The sequence below is a fragment of the Heptranchias perlo genome, chromosome 1 (genome assembly GCF_035084215.1).
Source record: "Heptranchias perlo isolate sHepPer1 chromosome 1, sHepPer1.hap1, whole genome shotgun sequence".
In the NCBI taxonomy this organism is placed as follows: domain Eukaryota; kingdom Metazoa; phylum Chordata; class Chondrichthyes; order Hexanchiformes; family Hexanchidae; genus Heptranchias; species Heptranchias perlo.
In genome coordinates this window covers 49557341-49574893 of record NC_090325.1, presented here as the reverse complement: position 1 = coordinate 49574893, position 17553 = coordinate 49557341, and the positions used below count along the sequence as shown (strand labels likewise).

At 43.4% G+C, this 17553-nt stretch overlaps 1 protein-coding gene across 1 annotated transcript in view; it reads right to left on the bottom strand.

Moving 5' to 3' along the window:
• golph3a (golgi phosphoprotein 3a) overlaps nt 1-17553 on the bottom strand; it is an 88903-nt gene that overhangs the window by 13487 nt on the left and 57863 nt on the right. Inside the window, exon 3 of the mRNA XM_067984859.1 lies at nt 10432-10546. Within this exon, the coding sequence (XP_067840960.1) occupies nt 10432-10546 (115 nt within the window). The remainder of the gene's footprint in view (nt 1-10431; nt 10547-17553) is intronic.

Genomic DNA, 17553 nt, shown 5'->3' with positions numbered 1-17553 from the left:
TTATCCACTTTGGTTGTAAAAACAGAAAGACAGATTATTATCTGAATGGCGATAGATTGGGAAAAGGGGAGGTGCAACGAGATTTGGGTGTCCTTGTAAACCAGTCGCTGAAAGCGAGCATTCAGGTGCAGCAAGCAGTTAGGAAGGCGAATGGTATGTTGGCGTTCATTGCAAGAGGATTTGAGTACAGGAACAGGGATGTCTTACTGCAGTTGTACAGGGCCTTGGTGAGACCACATCTGGAGTATTGTGTGTACTTTTGGTCTCCTTATCAGAGGAAGGATGTCCTTGCAATGGAGGGAGTGCAATGAAGGTTTACCAGACTGATTCCTGGGATGGCAGGACTGACGTATGAGGAGAGATTGGGTCGACGAGGCCTATATTCACGAGAGTTTAGAAGAATGAGAGGTGATCTCATCGAAACATATAAAATTCTAACAGGGCTAGACAGACTAGATGCAGGGAGGATGTTCCCGATGGCTGGGGAGTCCAGAACCAGGGGTCAGAGTCTCAGAATAAGGGGTATGCCATTTAGAACAGAGATGAGGAGAAATTTCTTCACTCAGAGGGTGGTGAACCTGTGGAATTCTCTACCACAGAAGGCAGTGGAGGCCAAGTCATTAGATGTATTCAAGAAGGAGATAGATATGTTTCTTAATGCTGAAGGGATCAAGGGATATGGGGAAAAAGTGGGATCACGGTACTGAGTTAGACGATCAGCCATGATCATTTTGAATGGCAGAGCAGGCCCAAAGGGCCGAATGGCCTACTCTTGCTCCTATTTTCTATGTTTCTATGTTTTAAAAAATTGCTCTCAGTCTCTGAATGACGCTGGCAAGGCCACATTTATTATCTATCCCTGTCGACCAGAGATGGTGGTGGCAGTAGTCCTCCTTGAACTGCTGCGGTCCTTAAGGCTCCCACAATGGTGTTAGGTAGGGAACTCCAGGATATTGACCCAGTGAAAAAGGAATGGCGATATGTGTCTGTTAGGAAGGTATGTGACCTGGAGGGGAAGTTTGAGGTGATGTTGTTCACATGACAGCCTGATCTTGCCCTTCTTGGTAGTCGAGGTTGCAGGGAGGGAGGTACTGTCACAGCTCACCTGCTGATGAAACCCTCACCTCTGTAACCTCCTCCAGCCCCACCACCCTATGTGCTCATCCAATTCTGGCCTCTTGCGCATCCCTGATTTTAGTCGCTCCACCATTGGCGGCTGTACCATCAGCTGCCTAGGCCCTAAGCTCAGGAATTTTCTCCCCCTAAACATTTCAGTTTCTCTCTCTCCTCCTTTAAGATGCTTCTCAACACCTACTTCTTTGACCAAGCTTTTGGTCATTTGTCCTAATATCTCCTTATGTGGCTTGGTGTCAAATTTTGCTTGATAACGCTCCTGTGAAGTGCCGTGGGACATTTTACTATGTTAAAGGCGCTATATAAATGCATGTTGTTGTTGTTGTCACAGTAACCTTGCTGAGTTGCTGCATTGCATTCTGTAGATTGCACATACTAACCTGCAAACTAACCTTTTGATTTTCTTGCACTAGGACCCCCAGATCCCTTTGTACTGCAGTACGTTCCAGTTTCTCACCATTAAGATAATAACTTGCTCTCTGATTTTTCCTGCCAAAGTGCATAACCTCACATTTTCCAAATCTCCGCCCACTCACTCAGCCTGTCTATATCCCCTTGTAGGATAAATCCCCTGGACCTGATGGCTTACATCCTCGGGTCTTGAGGGAAGTGGCAGTAGGGATTGTGGATGCTTTGGTAATAATTTTCCAAAATTCTCTGGACTCGGCAAAGGTCCCGGCAGATTGGAAAACTGCCAATGTAACACCCTTATTTAAAAAGGGTAGTAGGCAGAAGGCTGGAAATTATAGACCAGTTAGCTTAACATCTGTGGTGGGTAAAACTTTGGAGTCTATTATTAAGGAGACAGTAGCAGAACATTTGGATAAACATAATTTAATAGGACAAAGTCAGCATGGCTTTACAAAGGGGAAGTCATGTCTGACAAATTTGCTCGAGTTCTTTGAGGATATAACGTACAGGGTGGATAAAGGGGAACCAGTGGATGTAGTGTATTTGGACTTCCAGAAGACATTCGACAAGGTGCCGCATAAAAGATTATTGCTCAAGATAAAGAATCACTGGATTGGGGGTAATATTCTGGCATGGGTGGAGGATTGGTTATCTAATAGGAAGCAGAGAGTTGGGATAAATGGTACATTCTCGGACTGGCAACCTGTAGCCAGTAGTGTTCCGCAGGGGTCGGTGCTGGGTCCCCAACTCTTTACAATCTATATTAACGATTTGGAGGAGGGGACCGAGTGTAACATATCAAAGTTTGCAGATGATACAAAGATGGGAGGGAAAGTGGAGAGTGAGGAGGACATAAAAAACCTACAAGGGGATATAGACAGGCTGGGTGAGTGGGCGGAGATTTGGCAGATGCAATACAATATTGGAAAATGTGAGGTTATGCACTTTGGCAGGAAAAATCGGAGAGCAAGTTATTATCTTAATGGCGAGAAACTGGAAAGTACTGCAGTACAAAGGGATCTGGGGGTCCTAGTGCAAAAAAAATCAAAAAGTTAGTTTGCAGGTGCAGCAGGTGATCAAGAAGGCCAACGGAATGTTGGCTTTTATTGCTAGGGGGATAGAATATAAAAACAGGGAGGTATTGCTGCAGTTATATAAGGTATTGATGAGACCGCACCTGGAATACTGCATACAGTTTTGGTGTCCATACTTAAGAAAAGACATAGTTGCTCTCGAGGCAGTACAAAGAAGGTTCACTCGGTTAATCCCGGGGATGAGGAGTAGATTGGGACTCTACTCATTGGAGTTCAGAAGAATGAGAGGCGATCTTATTGAAACATATAAGATTGTGAAGGGGCTTGATCGGGTGGATGCGGTAAGGATGTTCCCAAGGATGGGTGAAACTAGAACTAGGGGGCATAACCTTAGAATAAGGGGCTGCTCTTTCAAAACTGAGATGAGGAGAAACTTCTTCACTCAGAGGGTAGTAGGTCTGTGGAATTTGCTGCCCCAGGAAGCTGTGGAAGCTACATCATTAAATAAATTTAAAACAGAAATAGACAGTTTCCTGGAAGTAAAGGGAATTAGGGGTTATGGGGAGCGGGCAGGAAATTGGACATGAATTTAGATTTGAGGTTAGGATCAGATCAGCCATGATCTTATTGAATGGCGGAGCAGGCGCGAGGGGCCGATTGGCCTACTCCTGCTCCTTGTTCTTATGTTCTTATACTGAAGTCACAGTGCACCAGTGGTGGTAGAGGAAGATAGAATTCAGTGTCAAAGGTGCTGATCAAGCAAACTGCTCTGTGATTAATTGTGTTGAGCTTGAGTGCTGTTGAGCATTCCATCACACTCCTGGCTTGAGCCTTGTAGATGGTGGAGAGACTCTGAAGGTGAGCCACACATTGCAGAGTATCCAGCCCCTGCCCTGCTCCTGTAGCTAAGTGGCTGATATGGCTGGTCCAGTTCAGTTTCTAGTCAGTGGTGACACCCAAGATGTTGATGGTGAAGGACTCGAGTGATAAGAACAAAAGAAATAGGAGCAGGAGCAGGAGTAGGCTGCATGGCCCCTCGAGCCTGCTCCGCCATTCAATCAGATCATGGCTGATCTTCGACCTCAACTCCACTTTCCTGCCTGATCCCCATATCCCTTGATTCCCTTAGATTCCAAAAATCTATATCTCAGCCTTGAATATATTCAATTACTCAGCATCCACAGCCCTCTGAGTAGGTAAGAGTACGGAATTCCAAAGATTCACAACCATCTGAGTGAAGAAATTCCACCTCATCTCAGTCATAAATGGCCGATGCCTTATCCTGCAACTATGCCCCCTAGGAACTTAGGAACAGGAGTAGGCCATTCAGCCCCTCGAGCCCGCTCCGCCATTTGATAAGATCATGGCTGATCTGTGATCTAACTCCATATACCTGCCTTTGGCCCATATCCCTAGTTCCAGGCTCTCCCGCCATGGGAAACAATCTCTCAGCATCTACCCTGTCACGTCCCCTCATAATCTTATATGTTTCAATCAGATCACTTCTCATTCTTCTAAACTCCAGAGTATAGGCCCATTCTACTCAACCTTGCCTCATAGAACAACCCTTATCTCAGGAATTACTCTAGTGAACCTTCGCTGCACCGTCTCCTTGGATAAGGAGACCAAAACTGTACACAGTATTCCAGGTGAGGTCTCACTAAAGCCCTGTACAATTGTAGAAAGACTTCCTTACTTTTGTGCTCCAACCCCCTAGCAATAAATGCCAACATTCCATTTGCTTTCCTAATTGCTTGCTGTACCTGCACGCTAACTTTTTGTGTTTCTCGTATGAAAACACCCAAGTCTCTCTCAACACGAACATTTAATAGTTTCTCACCATTTAAAAAATTGTTTTTCTATTCTTCCTACCGAAGTGAATAACCTCACATTTCCCCACATTATACTCCATCTGCCACCTTCTTGCCCACTCACTTTGCAGACTTTTTATGTCCTTCTCACAGCTTACTTTCCCAACTCGCTTTGTATCATCAGCAAACTTGGATACATTACACTCGGTCCCTTCATCTAAATCATGCTGATGGTGATTCTAGTGAAGTTCAAGGGGAGATAGCTGGGCTTTCTCTTGTTCAAGATACTCAAACGGAAACATAGGTGGTGTGAATGTTACCTGCCACTTGTCAGCCCACGCTTGAATGTTAGCCAGATCCTGCTGTAGGCTGCTTCATTATCGGAGGAGTTGTGAATGGGGCTGAACACTAGAATCATCAGTAAACAGCTCTACCTCTGACCTATGACAGGAGGAAGGTCATTGATGAAGCAGATGAAGATGGTTGGGTTGAGGCTGCTTCCCTGAGGGACTCCTACAGTAATGTCTGAGGGCTGTGATGATGTGGTCTCCAACAGACACAACCATCTTCCTTTGCAACAGGTATGACTGCAGCCACTAAAGGATTTTCCCTTTGACCCCCATTGAGCTCAGTTTGGCCACGGGCCCTTGGTGCCATATTCTGTCGAATGATGCCTTGATATCGAGCGCACCTACTCTCACCTCTCCTCTGACATTCAGCCTTTGTGTTCATGTCTGGATCAAGGCACAGATGAGGTCTGGAACCCAAACTAAGCATCGGTGAGTAGGTTATCGGTAAGTAGATGTTGTTTGATGGCACTATTGAGGACTCCTTCTGTCACTTTACCGATGATTGAGAGAAGACTGATGAGGTAATTGGTTGATTAGATTTATCCTGTTTTTTGTGGCTAGGACATACCTAGGCAATCTTCCACATTGTCAGATTGATGCAAGTGTCATAGCTGTGCTGGACACAGCTTGGCAAGGGGGTCAGATAGCTTTTTTTTTTATTATTCATTCTCGGGATATGGGCATTGCTAGAAAGGCCAGTATTTATTGCCCATCCCTAGTCACCCTCGAGAATGTGGTGGTGAGCCGCCTTCTTGAACCTCTGCTGTCCATGTGGTGAAGATACTCCCGCAGTACTGTTACGTAAGGAGTTCCAGGATTTTGACTCAGTGACTATGAAGGAACAGCGATATATGTCCAAGTCGAGATGGTGTGTGACTTGGGAGGGGAACTTGGAGGTGACTGTGTTCCCATGCACCTGCTGCCCTTGTCTTTCTAGGCAGTGGATATCGTGGGTTTGGGAAGTGCTGTCAAATAAGCCTTGGCGAGTTGCTGCAGTGCATCCTGTGAATAGTACACACTGCAGGCATGGTGTGCTGATGGTGGAGAAGTGGATGAAGTGCTAATCAAGCAAATGCTTTATCCTGGATGATGTTAAGCTTCTTGAGTGTTGTTACAGCTGCCCCCATCCAGGCAAGTAAAGAGTATTCCATTACACTCCTGACATGTGAATGTCATGGGGAGGTGGTTAGACTCTCTCTTGTTGGAGATGGTGATTGTCTGGCACTTGTGTGGCACGAATGTCACTTGCCACTTATCAGCCCAAGCCTAGAAGTTGTCCAGGTCTTGCTGCATGCAGGCATGGACTGCTTCATTATCTAAAGGAATTGCGAATGTAGCGGAACACTGTATAATCATCGGTGAACAGATTCTGACCTGATGTAGGGAAGGTCATTAATGAACCAGCTGAAGTCAGGGCCTAAGATGCTGCCCTGAGAAACTCCTGCAGCGATGTCCTGGGGTAGAGAAGACTGGCCTCCAACAACCACAACCACCTTCCTTTGTGCTAGGTATAACTCAAGGCACTGAAGAGTTCCCCCCCAATCCCCACTGACTACAGTTTTACAAGAACTCTTTGGTGCCACACTCGGCCGAATGCTGCCTTGATATCAAGGGCAGTCACTCTCCTCTCACCTCTGAAATTTGGCTTCTTTGTCCATGTTTGGACCAAGGCTGTAATGGAGCCAAGTGGCCCTGGTGGAACCCAAACTGAGCATTGGTGAGCAAGTGGCACTTGATAGCATTGTTGATGACTCCTTCCATCATTTTGCTGATGATGGAGAGTAGGCTAATAGGACAGTAATTGCCCAGGTTGGATTTATCCTGCTTTTTGTGGATATGACATACCTTGGCAAATTTCCATGTTGTCGAATGGATGCCAGTGTTGTAACTGTACTGGAACAGCTTAGCTAGAGGTGTGGCTAGTTCTGGAACACAGCTCCTCAGCACTACATCCTGGATGTTGTCGGGTCCTGTAGCTTTTGCTTTGTCCAGTGCACTCAGCCATTTCTTGATATCATGCGGAATAAATTGAATTGGCTGAAGACTGGCATCTGTGATGCTGGAGATCTCAAGAGGAGGCAGAAAAGGACCCATCCACTCAGTACTTCTGGCTGAAGATGATTGCGATCACTTCAGCCCTCACAGGTCTTCAGTACTATAGCAGGGGTGTTGTCCAGGTCTATGACCTTTGTTGTGTACAATGCTCTCAGCTGCTTGTTACCATTCTACTCACAAGTGGAAACTTTGATTGGTGGCTCAGTCAATCCTTGACCCAAAGCACTGAGGGAGGGGTCAGAAGTCAGTCTTTGTCTCTATCTTTCTCTGGAGAAGTCAGCCAGTCTAGGGTAGCTTGCATGTGGAAGTGAAACACACACACGTACACATCTCACTTTCTAAGGCCAGTTAGTACAGGGACCATAATGGACTGTGTCACATTTAATTATTCTGATATTATGACGAATGGTAGGAAATAGATGTATTTCACTAAAAGGCTGTATTCTGTTCATTCATATATTTCATGTAAAATAAATCAGTTTGTGGGCTTGCAGTTGCCTTGTCTCACTAGAGTGCTTTCCAATCTGCCTACCAAAAAGATAGGAGAATGCACATGAGAGATCCTGGAATCCAGTACACATGACAAGGAGCCTTACTGTTATGTCCTGGGGTCATGCTAGTGTTTAACTAGATGGTCAGTAAAGGTGCTCTCTAGATTGGATGCAGAGTCCCATTACAGGAATGAAAGATGATGCTGAGCTGGTCTCTGCCTTAACCACTCCCTGTGGCAAAGCATTCCATGCTCCTACATCTCCACATAAATACATTTCGCCTAACCTCTCCTCACTCTCAATGACAGTTTTAACTCAATGATCTACCCACCCCCCCCCCACCACCCCACCCACCGCAAAACACTTTCTTCCCAACTAGGAGGAAATAGTCGTGGGCACATGCTATTCAGTTTTAAGTCCATCCAGACATTTCCAGGAAAGGTTACATTACTTTCCAAACAGCAGTTTAGAAGCAGTCTAATACATTACACTATTAAAGATCACAACACTGCAGAAAATTCAAAGATTACTATGCACAGGTGATCCCACAGCGCAGCCTCTGTAGAGATGTTTTTAAAATCCCAAAGCAGTATGATCTGAAGTATATATCTTTAAATATGAAAAGTTTAATTCAAATTTTTTACATCAAAATTAGTTTGTCTCTTTTGTTTACAAAAGAATATGCAGAATCAAATCCTTCATTTCCTGTACAAATAAGTAGCATTTCAGAACCCAGGCCTACCTTCAGGAGTACTTTATTACCATCAAAGCTATTCACATTATTTTATTTGTAGATTGCTGGATAACATTTTTACTATTGAGAAATATTAGTGATATTTTTAAAACAGAAACATGACGACAAAAACAAATCACACTTAACCACTTGAGACGCAATTGCAAAAAAGATCCCAGTGCCATCAGCACACGCTGGTTTTGAAGCAAAAACCTCACAGTGTCAGAGGCCTTCAAAAGATTTGCACAAGAACAAAATTGGAGCAGAAAGTGAAATACACCGTTGCTTATTTAGAGAACACTTTTCTGGTAGCAGCATACAGTTACAATTCTTTCAAGGTCCCAATCTCAACTCTGTTGCCAAGTAGAGGGGACCAGGATAGGGAAGCAGTCAGTAGCAAGAGAGTCATCACTAGGATGGGCTCAAAAAGACTATTGATGGAGGCCTCAGATAAGCTGAACAGAACACAACATACTTTTCTTAGTAACTAAACAATTAAAATAAAACACAGGTTGTCTTTAATCAAACTCAAATTTTGTATTTAATAACTTCCGAAGAAGCATTTCTGCATATTTAAAGCTCAAAGTAAGACTTCATAAAACCGGAGGATTTTAGGATACTTTGGTTAATATAAACAACAATTTGCATTTATATAGCACCTTTAACGTAGTAAAACCTCTCAAGGCACTTCACAGGAGTGTTATAAGGAGAGATCAGGACAGGTGACCAAAAGCTTGGTCAAACAAGAATGTATAAAGCAGATCGTTGTCATTCATGACAGAATTTTCCAAGTCAAGCGGCTGTAAAGCATAATAGTCGCAACCAACCACTTATTTACTTCACAAGATAATGAATTTCAAAGAGTTGCCTGGTAAGATACTAGTAATACAGTAATTATCAGTGCACTGCACCAACCACTGGAAACTTTTTTACTGCAGTTTGCATTATTTCTCACTATTAAAAAAGGACTTGTTACTTTGTACAACTGTAAATTACAAAAGCATTTCCTATGCTGCATGTCGCACAAGTGACACCATGTGGACACAACTGTAAAGTGCAGGGTACTGTGCAGAAAAAAGGTCACTTATTGCTTATCCACAAACAAAAGCAGTGATGGATGGAGGAAAGCACTTCAAAAACACATACCTTCCAGTTCTAATTGGCAGGATGCTGCATTTTTATTATTTTGGGGAGTTGGCTCATAGAAATTCAGCTCTGAAAGGAAAATAGCTCTGGGGAAAAAAAAACTAATTTCCTATTTTGCAACAGCAAAGCTTTCTGATATATCTCCATGTAGGCTTTAGGGGTTGGGGAGTGGGTGGGGGGTAGTGAGAAAGAGCAGCAACTATTTTTGTCACCAGTGGTGAGAATAGCCATATAAAAAGATAAATGTATTTGCATAGAAATAATCATGCACAAAGGTGACAATGAGGCCAATTTTGGTGTCATTATGCCCTGTCTAAACAGATGAGATGTTTAGGCATAATGGACAGCAAAATTAGGTCGAAACCAGTTCTGCCTGATATCCACCTATTAATGGCACTGCTCCAATTTCCAGTCCAATCTGGGCCATGCGTTGGAAGCTCCCAAGCAAGTAGAAGCTCCATTTCAATATACAAAAGGATGCAAAAATTCCCTTCTCAATTGCCCAGCTGGTCAGCATACCACACACCAAACTCAAAGCAAGCTCAGGAAAATATTGTGCAGGGGTTCTGGGAGCAGAAATTTTAGGCAGGAGATCAATTAAAGGTCACAGTTTTAAAAAAGATGTGATTTTGGGTCATTTCTGCGGGGTTTTCGGCTCATACTTGGGCTTTCATAAGCCTTTGTGCCAATTAATTATAATTTTTTTCCTCCCAGCTCCCTTTACTAGCACCAAGGGCTTCCCAATAGGAATCCTCCAAGCTGATCTTTGGAAGAAGAGGACCAATGGAGGAATGTCAGGCTGCCCAAGAGATGCTCCATGTCCTCCAACCAGCACCTGCATCTGAATAGAGGGGTGAAATTACCTCACTCTGGCAGATGTGCTGGTGCTGGCTCCTCTTCCCAGCAGCAGTCTTCTGATGTGTTATTACAATATGTGACTGCCTGACCAACCATTGTGCTGGATAGTTCTTCAGAAGCACCTCAATCACAATACATCATGCTTTAGGCAGTACTGCATGAAAGGCAGCATGCCAGGGTGATCATGAGCCAGCTTTCCCTGAATGATCACATCCACTTTAGGTGATCAACCATTTCTGCATGCCCTTGCACACCTACCCAGGGAACTAAAGTACATATTAAAAGCAATTAAAGTTTAGCTGTCTCTCTTGTGCAATATTTGAAATGATAGAAATGCAAACCAATCAATTTTGTTTTACATTATAGTACTTGTTCTATGTACCATTCTGGGCTCTTTTGCTCACTCACCACTGAGAAGTTCAATCCAGCTTTGCACCGCTTCTGGAGGCTGTGTTTCCTTAATGTGTTTCAAGGCTTCATCAAGCAAAACATCTCCAGTAGGAGTATCCGACTTACAGATGACCTAAAAGAGAGGGGAAAACAGCTACATTTTTAAAAAAAATAATTTCCAAAGCTTTTATACAGCTTGTTAATAATTTATCTCTGCTACAACACATGATGGGTACTTTTTTGTAGTTTTTCTATCCTTCCCTTCTGAAGGTGTTGATTCATGTTTAGGAGTCTTACAACACCAGGTTATAGTCCAACAGCTTTATTTGAAATCACAAGCTTTCGGAGGCTTCCTCCTTCATCACTCACCTGACGAAGGAGGAAGCCTCCGAAAGCTTGTGATTTCAAATAAAGCTGTTGGACTATAACCTGGTGTTGTAAGACTCCTTACATTTGTCCACCCCAGTCCATCACCGGCATCTCCACATCTTGATTCATGTTGGGGGATGCTTCTGGATGACTGCCCTGTGGCACCACCACCAAGTGACCAATTTTCATTTAAGAGCCTAGATATTGACTGCTGGCTGACTATATGACAATGCAGGGCTTCACATGCAAGTCTATTATGGCCTCACTAAATATCCATACATGGACACCTCCCAGCACTGGCACTGGATAGCAAACAGCAGGAGGATTCCTGTCTGATTTTTCCATTCTATGGTACAGGGGCAGTGAAGCTAGCGTAGCACCCCAACTACTGCTCTGGCAGAAATCGGCTAACTTGGCACAGACCAGACATTGAACTTCATAGCTTCCTGTTCTATATGGTTTAGTACTGCACTAGGCAACACTTTCACCCATTGAGTCATCAGGCAAGTGAGAGGAACCACCTTAATGGAAAAAAGTGTTTGAAATAACTGAATGGTTTGCCACACAATGCAATAAGTCACATGTTTACAAATGATGCAAAGATGAGATATAAGGATCTTAGATGAGAAAAATGAATGCAGGCAGATCTAGATGTGATGTAGGAATGTGCCCAATTCTCATTTGCACGTCCAGTGTGAAGGCAGGCAATGGGAAGAGGAAGAATACAATGGCAGCTGATTATCTTTTTGCATGGTGTACATGGCCACATAAATTAATATGTCAAGATTGGATCTCCATCCCCGATTGTTCCACGTTTAGTTTGAAACAGTAACGTTGTATCCTACACCAATTTTACCATTTTAATACAATTCTTCTTCCTAGCGATTTGTATTAAAATGGTAAATGTACAGGCGCCCCAAGAAGAATCACTTAAAAATGGTAAAAAAATGACCTGCAAGTGTAATGGATCAAGTAATAAAACACATTACACATATCTTGGACCATACCAAAATGGTCATTTACTAAGCAATATCCCAACTCAAATCCCACAAATTCTTGTCCTCTGAGTTGGTTGTACACTTCCTCCTTAAGCAAACTGAGTTTGCCTAACCAAGCTAGCTTGTTACCATGGCAACCAGCGCAAGCTTTTAGTTTAGTGGTAGCAATCCCACTTCAGTGAGAAGTTTCAGGGTTCGAATCTACCCACCCCCGACAGTCTCACAAGTGGAGACCAGAGTTCTGCTTCTGAATTCTGGGTTGGTATCTAACGGCAATGCCCGCGCTGAGCACGTACCCCAATGTATGGGCTGTGCAAGCGGATAAAATCCTTCCGCCATATAGGAGTAACCACCCTGCAGCTAGTATAAAGATGATTATGGCTGTGAAAAGAGGACTCACATCGTGGCCCATCAGACAGCTACTCAGCCTGCAAATTCTTCTACTACTTCACACTATTCTACAAGGAAAGAGTGTGACGATGCAAAAACAACCATGGTCCCTTCTTGCATACCCGATGTCTTTAGTTTGAATACACTGCATGTTTCCTTATATAGAAAAATTAACTCATGATTTAAACTTTTAGTAGCAATTAATGTTCTATTACACTCTAAGTTTCTGTTAATAAAACTAAAAAAGTTAAAGTGTTTAGATTAGCGAAGTCTGTGACAATTCCACTTTCCTAACATGTTGAACTGTCACTGGAAGAATGTGAATGTGGAAGAATGAATGAAGCAAATAGAAAAATATTTTCCAACCCCTATGAGCCCCATGGCTTTAACTCAAAGAAACTTGGATCTGCTGCACAGTTGCCCGGAGACCAAGTAATTATGCCTCTAATCAGCACCAAGGTCTGACAGTGAGAGAGAGCGTCTGCAACTTTTGGGGGGGGGGGGGGGGGGGAAGCAGAAGGGGAGAAGAAAAAAATAGCACAGCAAAGCTTTTGGCAAGATATTTTAATCTTAGCGACACTAATGCTTTAGAAAATTTACACAAAAAAAAAAATTGTGATTCATGAGCACAGTGCTACTCCGTGGAGGCTGCAGGTTGCGATCGTCCAAGGAGCAGGAAGCAGGCCCCAAAGGGAAGTGAGTCTGAAGTTCAATCCAGGAGTCCTGTAAGGGGCAAGACTGATCAGTGATTATATAGCCAATGCTAAGAGTCATGTGGGTCCTACAGCCCAGTCAAATTACTACAAGATCAATTAAATCATTGGTCACATGACTCTCCACAAGCCAATCACAAGGGGGCACAAACTAAACAGGTCATCAGATGACAAGAGCACCCAAACTCAATAGCCAAAAATATTCAGTACAGTCTCCACCACTTAAAACATCTACGTTTAAAACAGGCAGTCACTTAGATTGGCCAAAAAGCGATAATCATTAGCCATTTGCATTAACGGAAATTTCAAAGTTGCCAATTATAACGACTTAAGTGCTCCATTTATTTTGGGCAGTAAAAGCTGTGCTTACTCAGTAGTTAGCACCTCATTAAGGTTTCTTTAAATCCACCTCCGTATCCAGTCCTTTCTTCCAGTTTGGCATACTTTGAAGTGTTGCATATATTGTACTCTGATCATCTTGTCCAATTCACAGTCCTGCAGGTTTGACATTGCCAGTCATTGGCACTGAAAAGGCCACAATTTTTTTTCCTGCAAGAGCCTTTCCAATTTCTGTTCCTCCAGCCTTCATTAGTTTTGCTTCACATATTCTTTCCACATCGGTTAGTTTGTTCTTCTTGGAAAAGTTGACATTTCCACATTTTTTATCCGGACGTCATCCTCGCAGAGCTGCGGGTGGCTTGTTACAGGGACAATGAGAAAAATAAACTTTCTTCAGGCGTTATTCCAGTCATTGTGTATAGCGGGCAGATCGTGTTTGCACGAACCCGCCCGCTATAAGCAGTGGGGACTGTATTTGCAGAGTTGGGGCTCACGCTCAGCAGAGCTTGATTTCTACCCATCACAACGATGTGCTCCTGACCTGGATGAGCTTCATTTCTTCCACTTAAATATTTTTGTTGGGCTGTCCAGCTTTTACTAAGGAGTCCGCCAGTAGTGGGTCAGAGACTTTCTTTGGTAGGCTTTAGAGGCCTGCCACAGCATAGCACTACTGGTGGCCTCCAAGTTGAGGGAAATGTTTTTGAAAATTTTAAAGTTTGTGACATAGGCTTTTAAAATATAAATTCCCCAGTGTACGTCCACTGTAATGTTTGCCGATTTAACAAACTTCTATCTCCAAATAGCTGAGAAAAGAAATTAGACTTGCTGAACTATCAGATGAAAAATAAACCTACATAAAACATGCAAGTTTACACCATCTGAATTTTAGTGTTCCACTGTAGCCTATAGTACCCCTTTCTTGGACACCATGGGAGAGGCGAAGGTGATTCAAAAAGCGGCAGCAGCAGAATCAGCAGCACGGAGCACTATGGGAGAGGCCAAGATGATTTGAAAAGCGGTGGCAGCAGAATCGGCAATGCAGGGCACCACGGGAGAGGCTGAGGGGAAGATTTAAAAAGCGGTGGCAGCGTGGAGCAGGGTGAAATCAAAAAATAATCAAGGAGTGACGTCACAGGACAGCAGTCAAGTTGGTGAGTATTACCGTTTTTTTTGATCTCTAAGCTAGGGCAGTGGTTTAAACTAAGAGCTATTACTTTATTAAATTAATAACAAACTAGATACATTAGTTAATAAAACTAAAAATATCAAGTGAATAAAAACTTTAATTAATTAAATATAAAACAAGGTTAGATAGGGATGGCAGGGCAGGTGGTGTGTCGTAACTGCAGCATGTGGGAGTTGGTGGAGACCAGCGAGATCCCGAGCAACTACATCTGCAATGTCTGCAACTCTAGGAACTTTGGCTCAAAGTTGTTGAGCTGGAGTACAGGCTGCTGCCATTATGATGCATCAGGGAGAGGGGTGGGAGGGGGGGGGAGGGGGGGGGGGAAAAAAGAGTTATCTGGACACTTTGATCCAGGAGGCAGTCACACCACTTAGATTAGGTAGTAATTTAGATTTGGTCTGTGGTCAGGGACAGAAGGATGTGATTGCGAATCAGGCAGGTATGGGGACCCAGGATGCAGTGATAGAGGAGCCTCAACCATTGACCTTGTCCAACAGGTACGAGGTACTATGTGGATGAGAACAAAGACTGCAGGGAGGATGGGCAATTTGACCGTGGCACCGTGGTACAGGAAGCCATTCAAGTGGGAGGAGCAAAAAGGAATGCGGTAGTGTTAAAAGTTAATATAGTCAGGGGGATAGACACTGTTCTCTGCAGCCGTGACCGGGAGTCCCGAAGGCTGTGTTGCCTGTCCTGTGCCTGGGTTAAGGACATCTCCTCGCAGCTGGAGAAGAACTTGAAGCATGAGAGGTAGAATACAGTTGCCGTGGTCCACATAGGAACCAACGACATAGGTAGAACTAGGAATGAGGTTCTGCTGAGGGAGTTTGAGGAGTTAGGGTTCAAATTAATGAGCAGAACCTCAAAAGGTAATAATCTCTGGATCACTACCTGAGCCACATGCAAATTGGCATAGGGTCAAACAGATCAGAGAGTTAAATGCATGGCTCAAAGAATGGTGTGGGAGACAGGGGCTTTAATTCATGGGGCACTAGCACCAGTACTGGGGAAAGAGGGAGCTGCTCCATTGTGACGGGCTCCACTTAAAACGGGCTGGGACCAGTGTCCTGGCGAATCAAATAACTAGGGCAGTAGATAGGACTTTAAACTAAAAAGTGGGGGGCGGTGGGATGTGGGGGGCGGTGGGATGTGGGGGGCGGTGGGATGTTCAGGTAAGGGTAAATTTATAAACCTAAGAGAGAAAAGTCAAGGCCGTACAGTAGTGTAGCAATTTGGGTGAAGATAAGCAGTGTGTGTTAGGAAGGGCAGAGTGTTCAACGGTAATAGTGCATCAGTGAATAAGGTCAAATCAGGGAAAAATAGTAAAAAGTTAAAATTAAAGGACCTTTATCTCAATGCATGAAGCATTCGTATCAAGATAGACAAATTAATGGTACAAATAGCGACAAATGGGTTTGATCTAGTAGCCATTACTGAGACGTGGTTGCAAGGTGACCAAGGTTGGGAACTAAATATTCCAGGGTGCTTGACTTTTCGAAAAGACAAACAAAATGGAAGAGGAAGGGGCGTAGCACTAATAATAAAGGATGACCTAAAGACAGTAGTGAGAAAGGATCTTGGCTCGGAAGATCAGGAAATAGAATCAGTATGGGTGGAGATAAGAAATAACAAGGGGCAGAAAACACTGGTGGCAGTAGTTTATAGGCCCCCCTAACATGTTGGGCAGAGCATTAATCAAATAAGAGGAGCTTGTAACAAAGGTAATGCAATAATCATGGGAACTTTAATCTTCATATAGACTGGGCAAATCAAATTGGCAACTTGAGGACGAGTTCATGGAATGCATTCAAGACAGTTCCTAGAACAATACGTCATGGAACTAACCAGGGAACAGGCTATTTTAAATCTTGTCTTGTGTAATGAGACAGGGTTAATTAGTAATCTCATAGTAAGTGTCTGACTAACTTGATTGAATTTTTTGAGGTAACAAGGAGGGTCAACGAGGGTAGTGCGTTTAATGTAGTCTACATGGATTTTAGCAAGGCTTTTGACAAGGTCCCACATGGCAGACTGGTCAAAAAAGTACAAGCCCATGGGCTCCAAGGGAAAGTGGCAAGTTGGATCCAAAATTGGGTCAGTGGCAGGAAGCAAAGGGTGATGGTCGACAGGCGTTTTTGTGACTGGAAGGCTGTTTCCAGTGGGGTTCCGTAGGGCTCAGTACTAGGTCCCTTACTTTTGTGGTATATATATCAATGATTTGAACTTAAATGATTAAGAAGTTTGCAGATGATATAAACATTGGCCATGTGATTGATAGTGAGGAGGAAAGCTGTAGACTGCAGGAAGATATTAATGGACTGGTCAGGTGTACAAAATTACAAGGGGCCTAGATAGGTCCTTCCTTTCTATTCTATCTCCCTTAGCAGAGAGGTCAATAACCAGGGGGCATAGATTTAAAGTGATTGGTAGAAGTATTAGAGGAGCTGAGGAAAACCTTTTTCACCCAGAGAGTGGTAGGGGTCTGGAACTCACTGCCTGAAAGGGTGATAGAGGCACAAACCCTCATGTTTAAAAAGTACCTGGATATGCACCTGAAGTGCTGTAACCTACAAGGCTACAGACCATGTGCTGGAAAGTGGGATTAGGTTGGGTGGCTCATTTTGGGCCGGCGCAGACACGATGTGCTGAAAGGCCTCCTTCTGTGCTGTAAATTTTCTATGATTCTAATGGTTCCTCTGGAACAGAGTGATCATAATATGATAATGTGTCACTTTCAAACTCAATAAGAAATTCTAAGTCCAAAACTAGAGTCTTAAACTTAAACAAAGCCAATTACATAGGTATGAGGAGCAAGTTGGCTAAAGTTGATTGGGAAATTAGATTAAAAGATATGACGGTAGATGAGCAATGGCGAACATTTAAAGAAATATTTCATAATTCTCATTGAGGAATAAAAACCCCACGGGAAGTGATTCATCCGTGGCTAAATAAAGAAGTTAAGGATAGTATTAGATTAAAATGTTGCCAAGAAGAGCAGTAAGCCTGAGGATTGGGAGATTTTTTAGAAACCAGCAGTGGATGACCAAAAAATTGATGGAGGGAGAAAATAGAATATGTGAGTAAACTAGCAAGAAATATAAAAAGATTGTAAGAGCTTCTACAAGTATGTAAAAAGGAAGAGAGT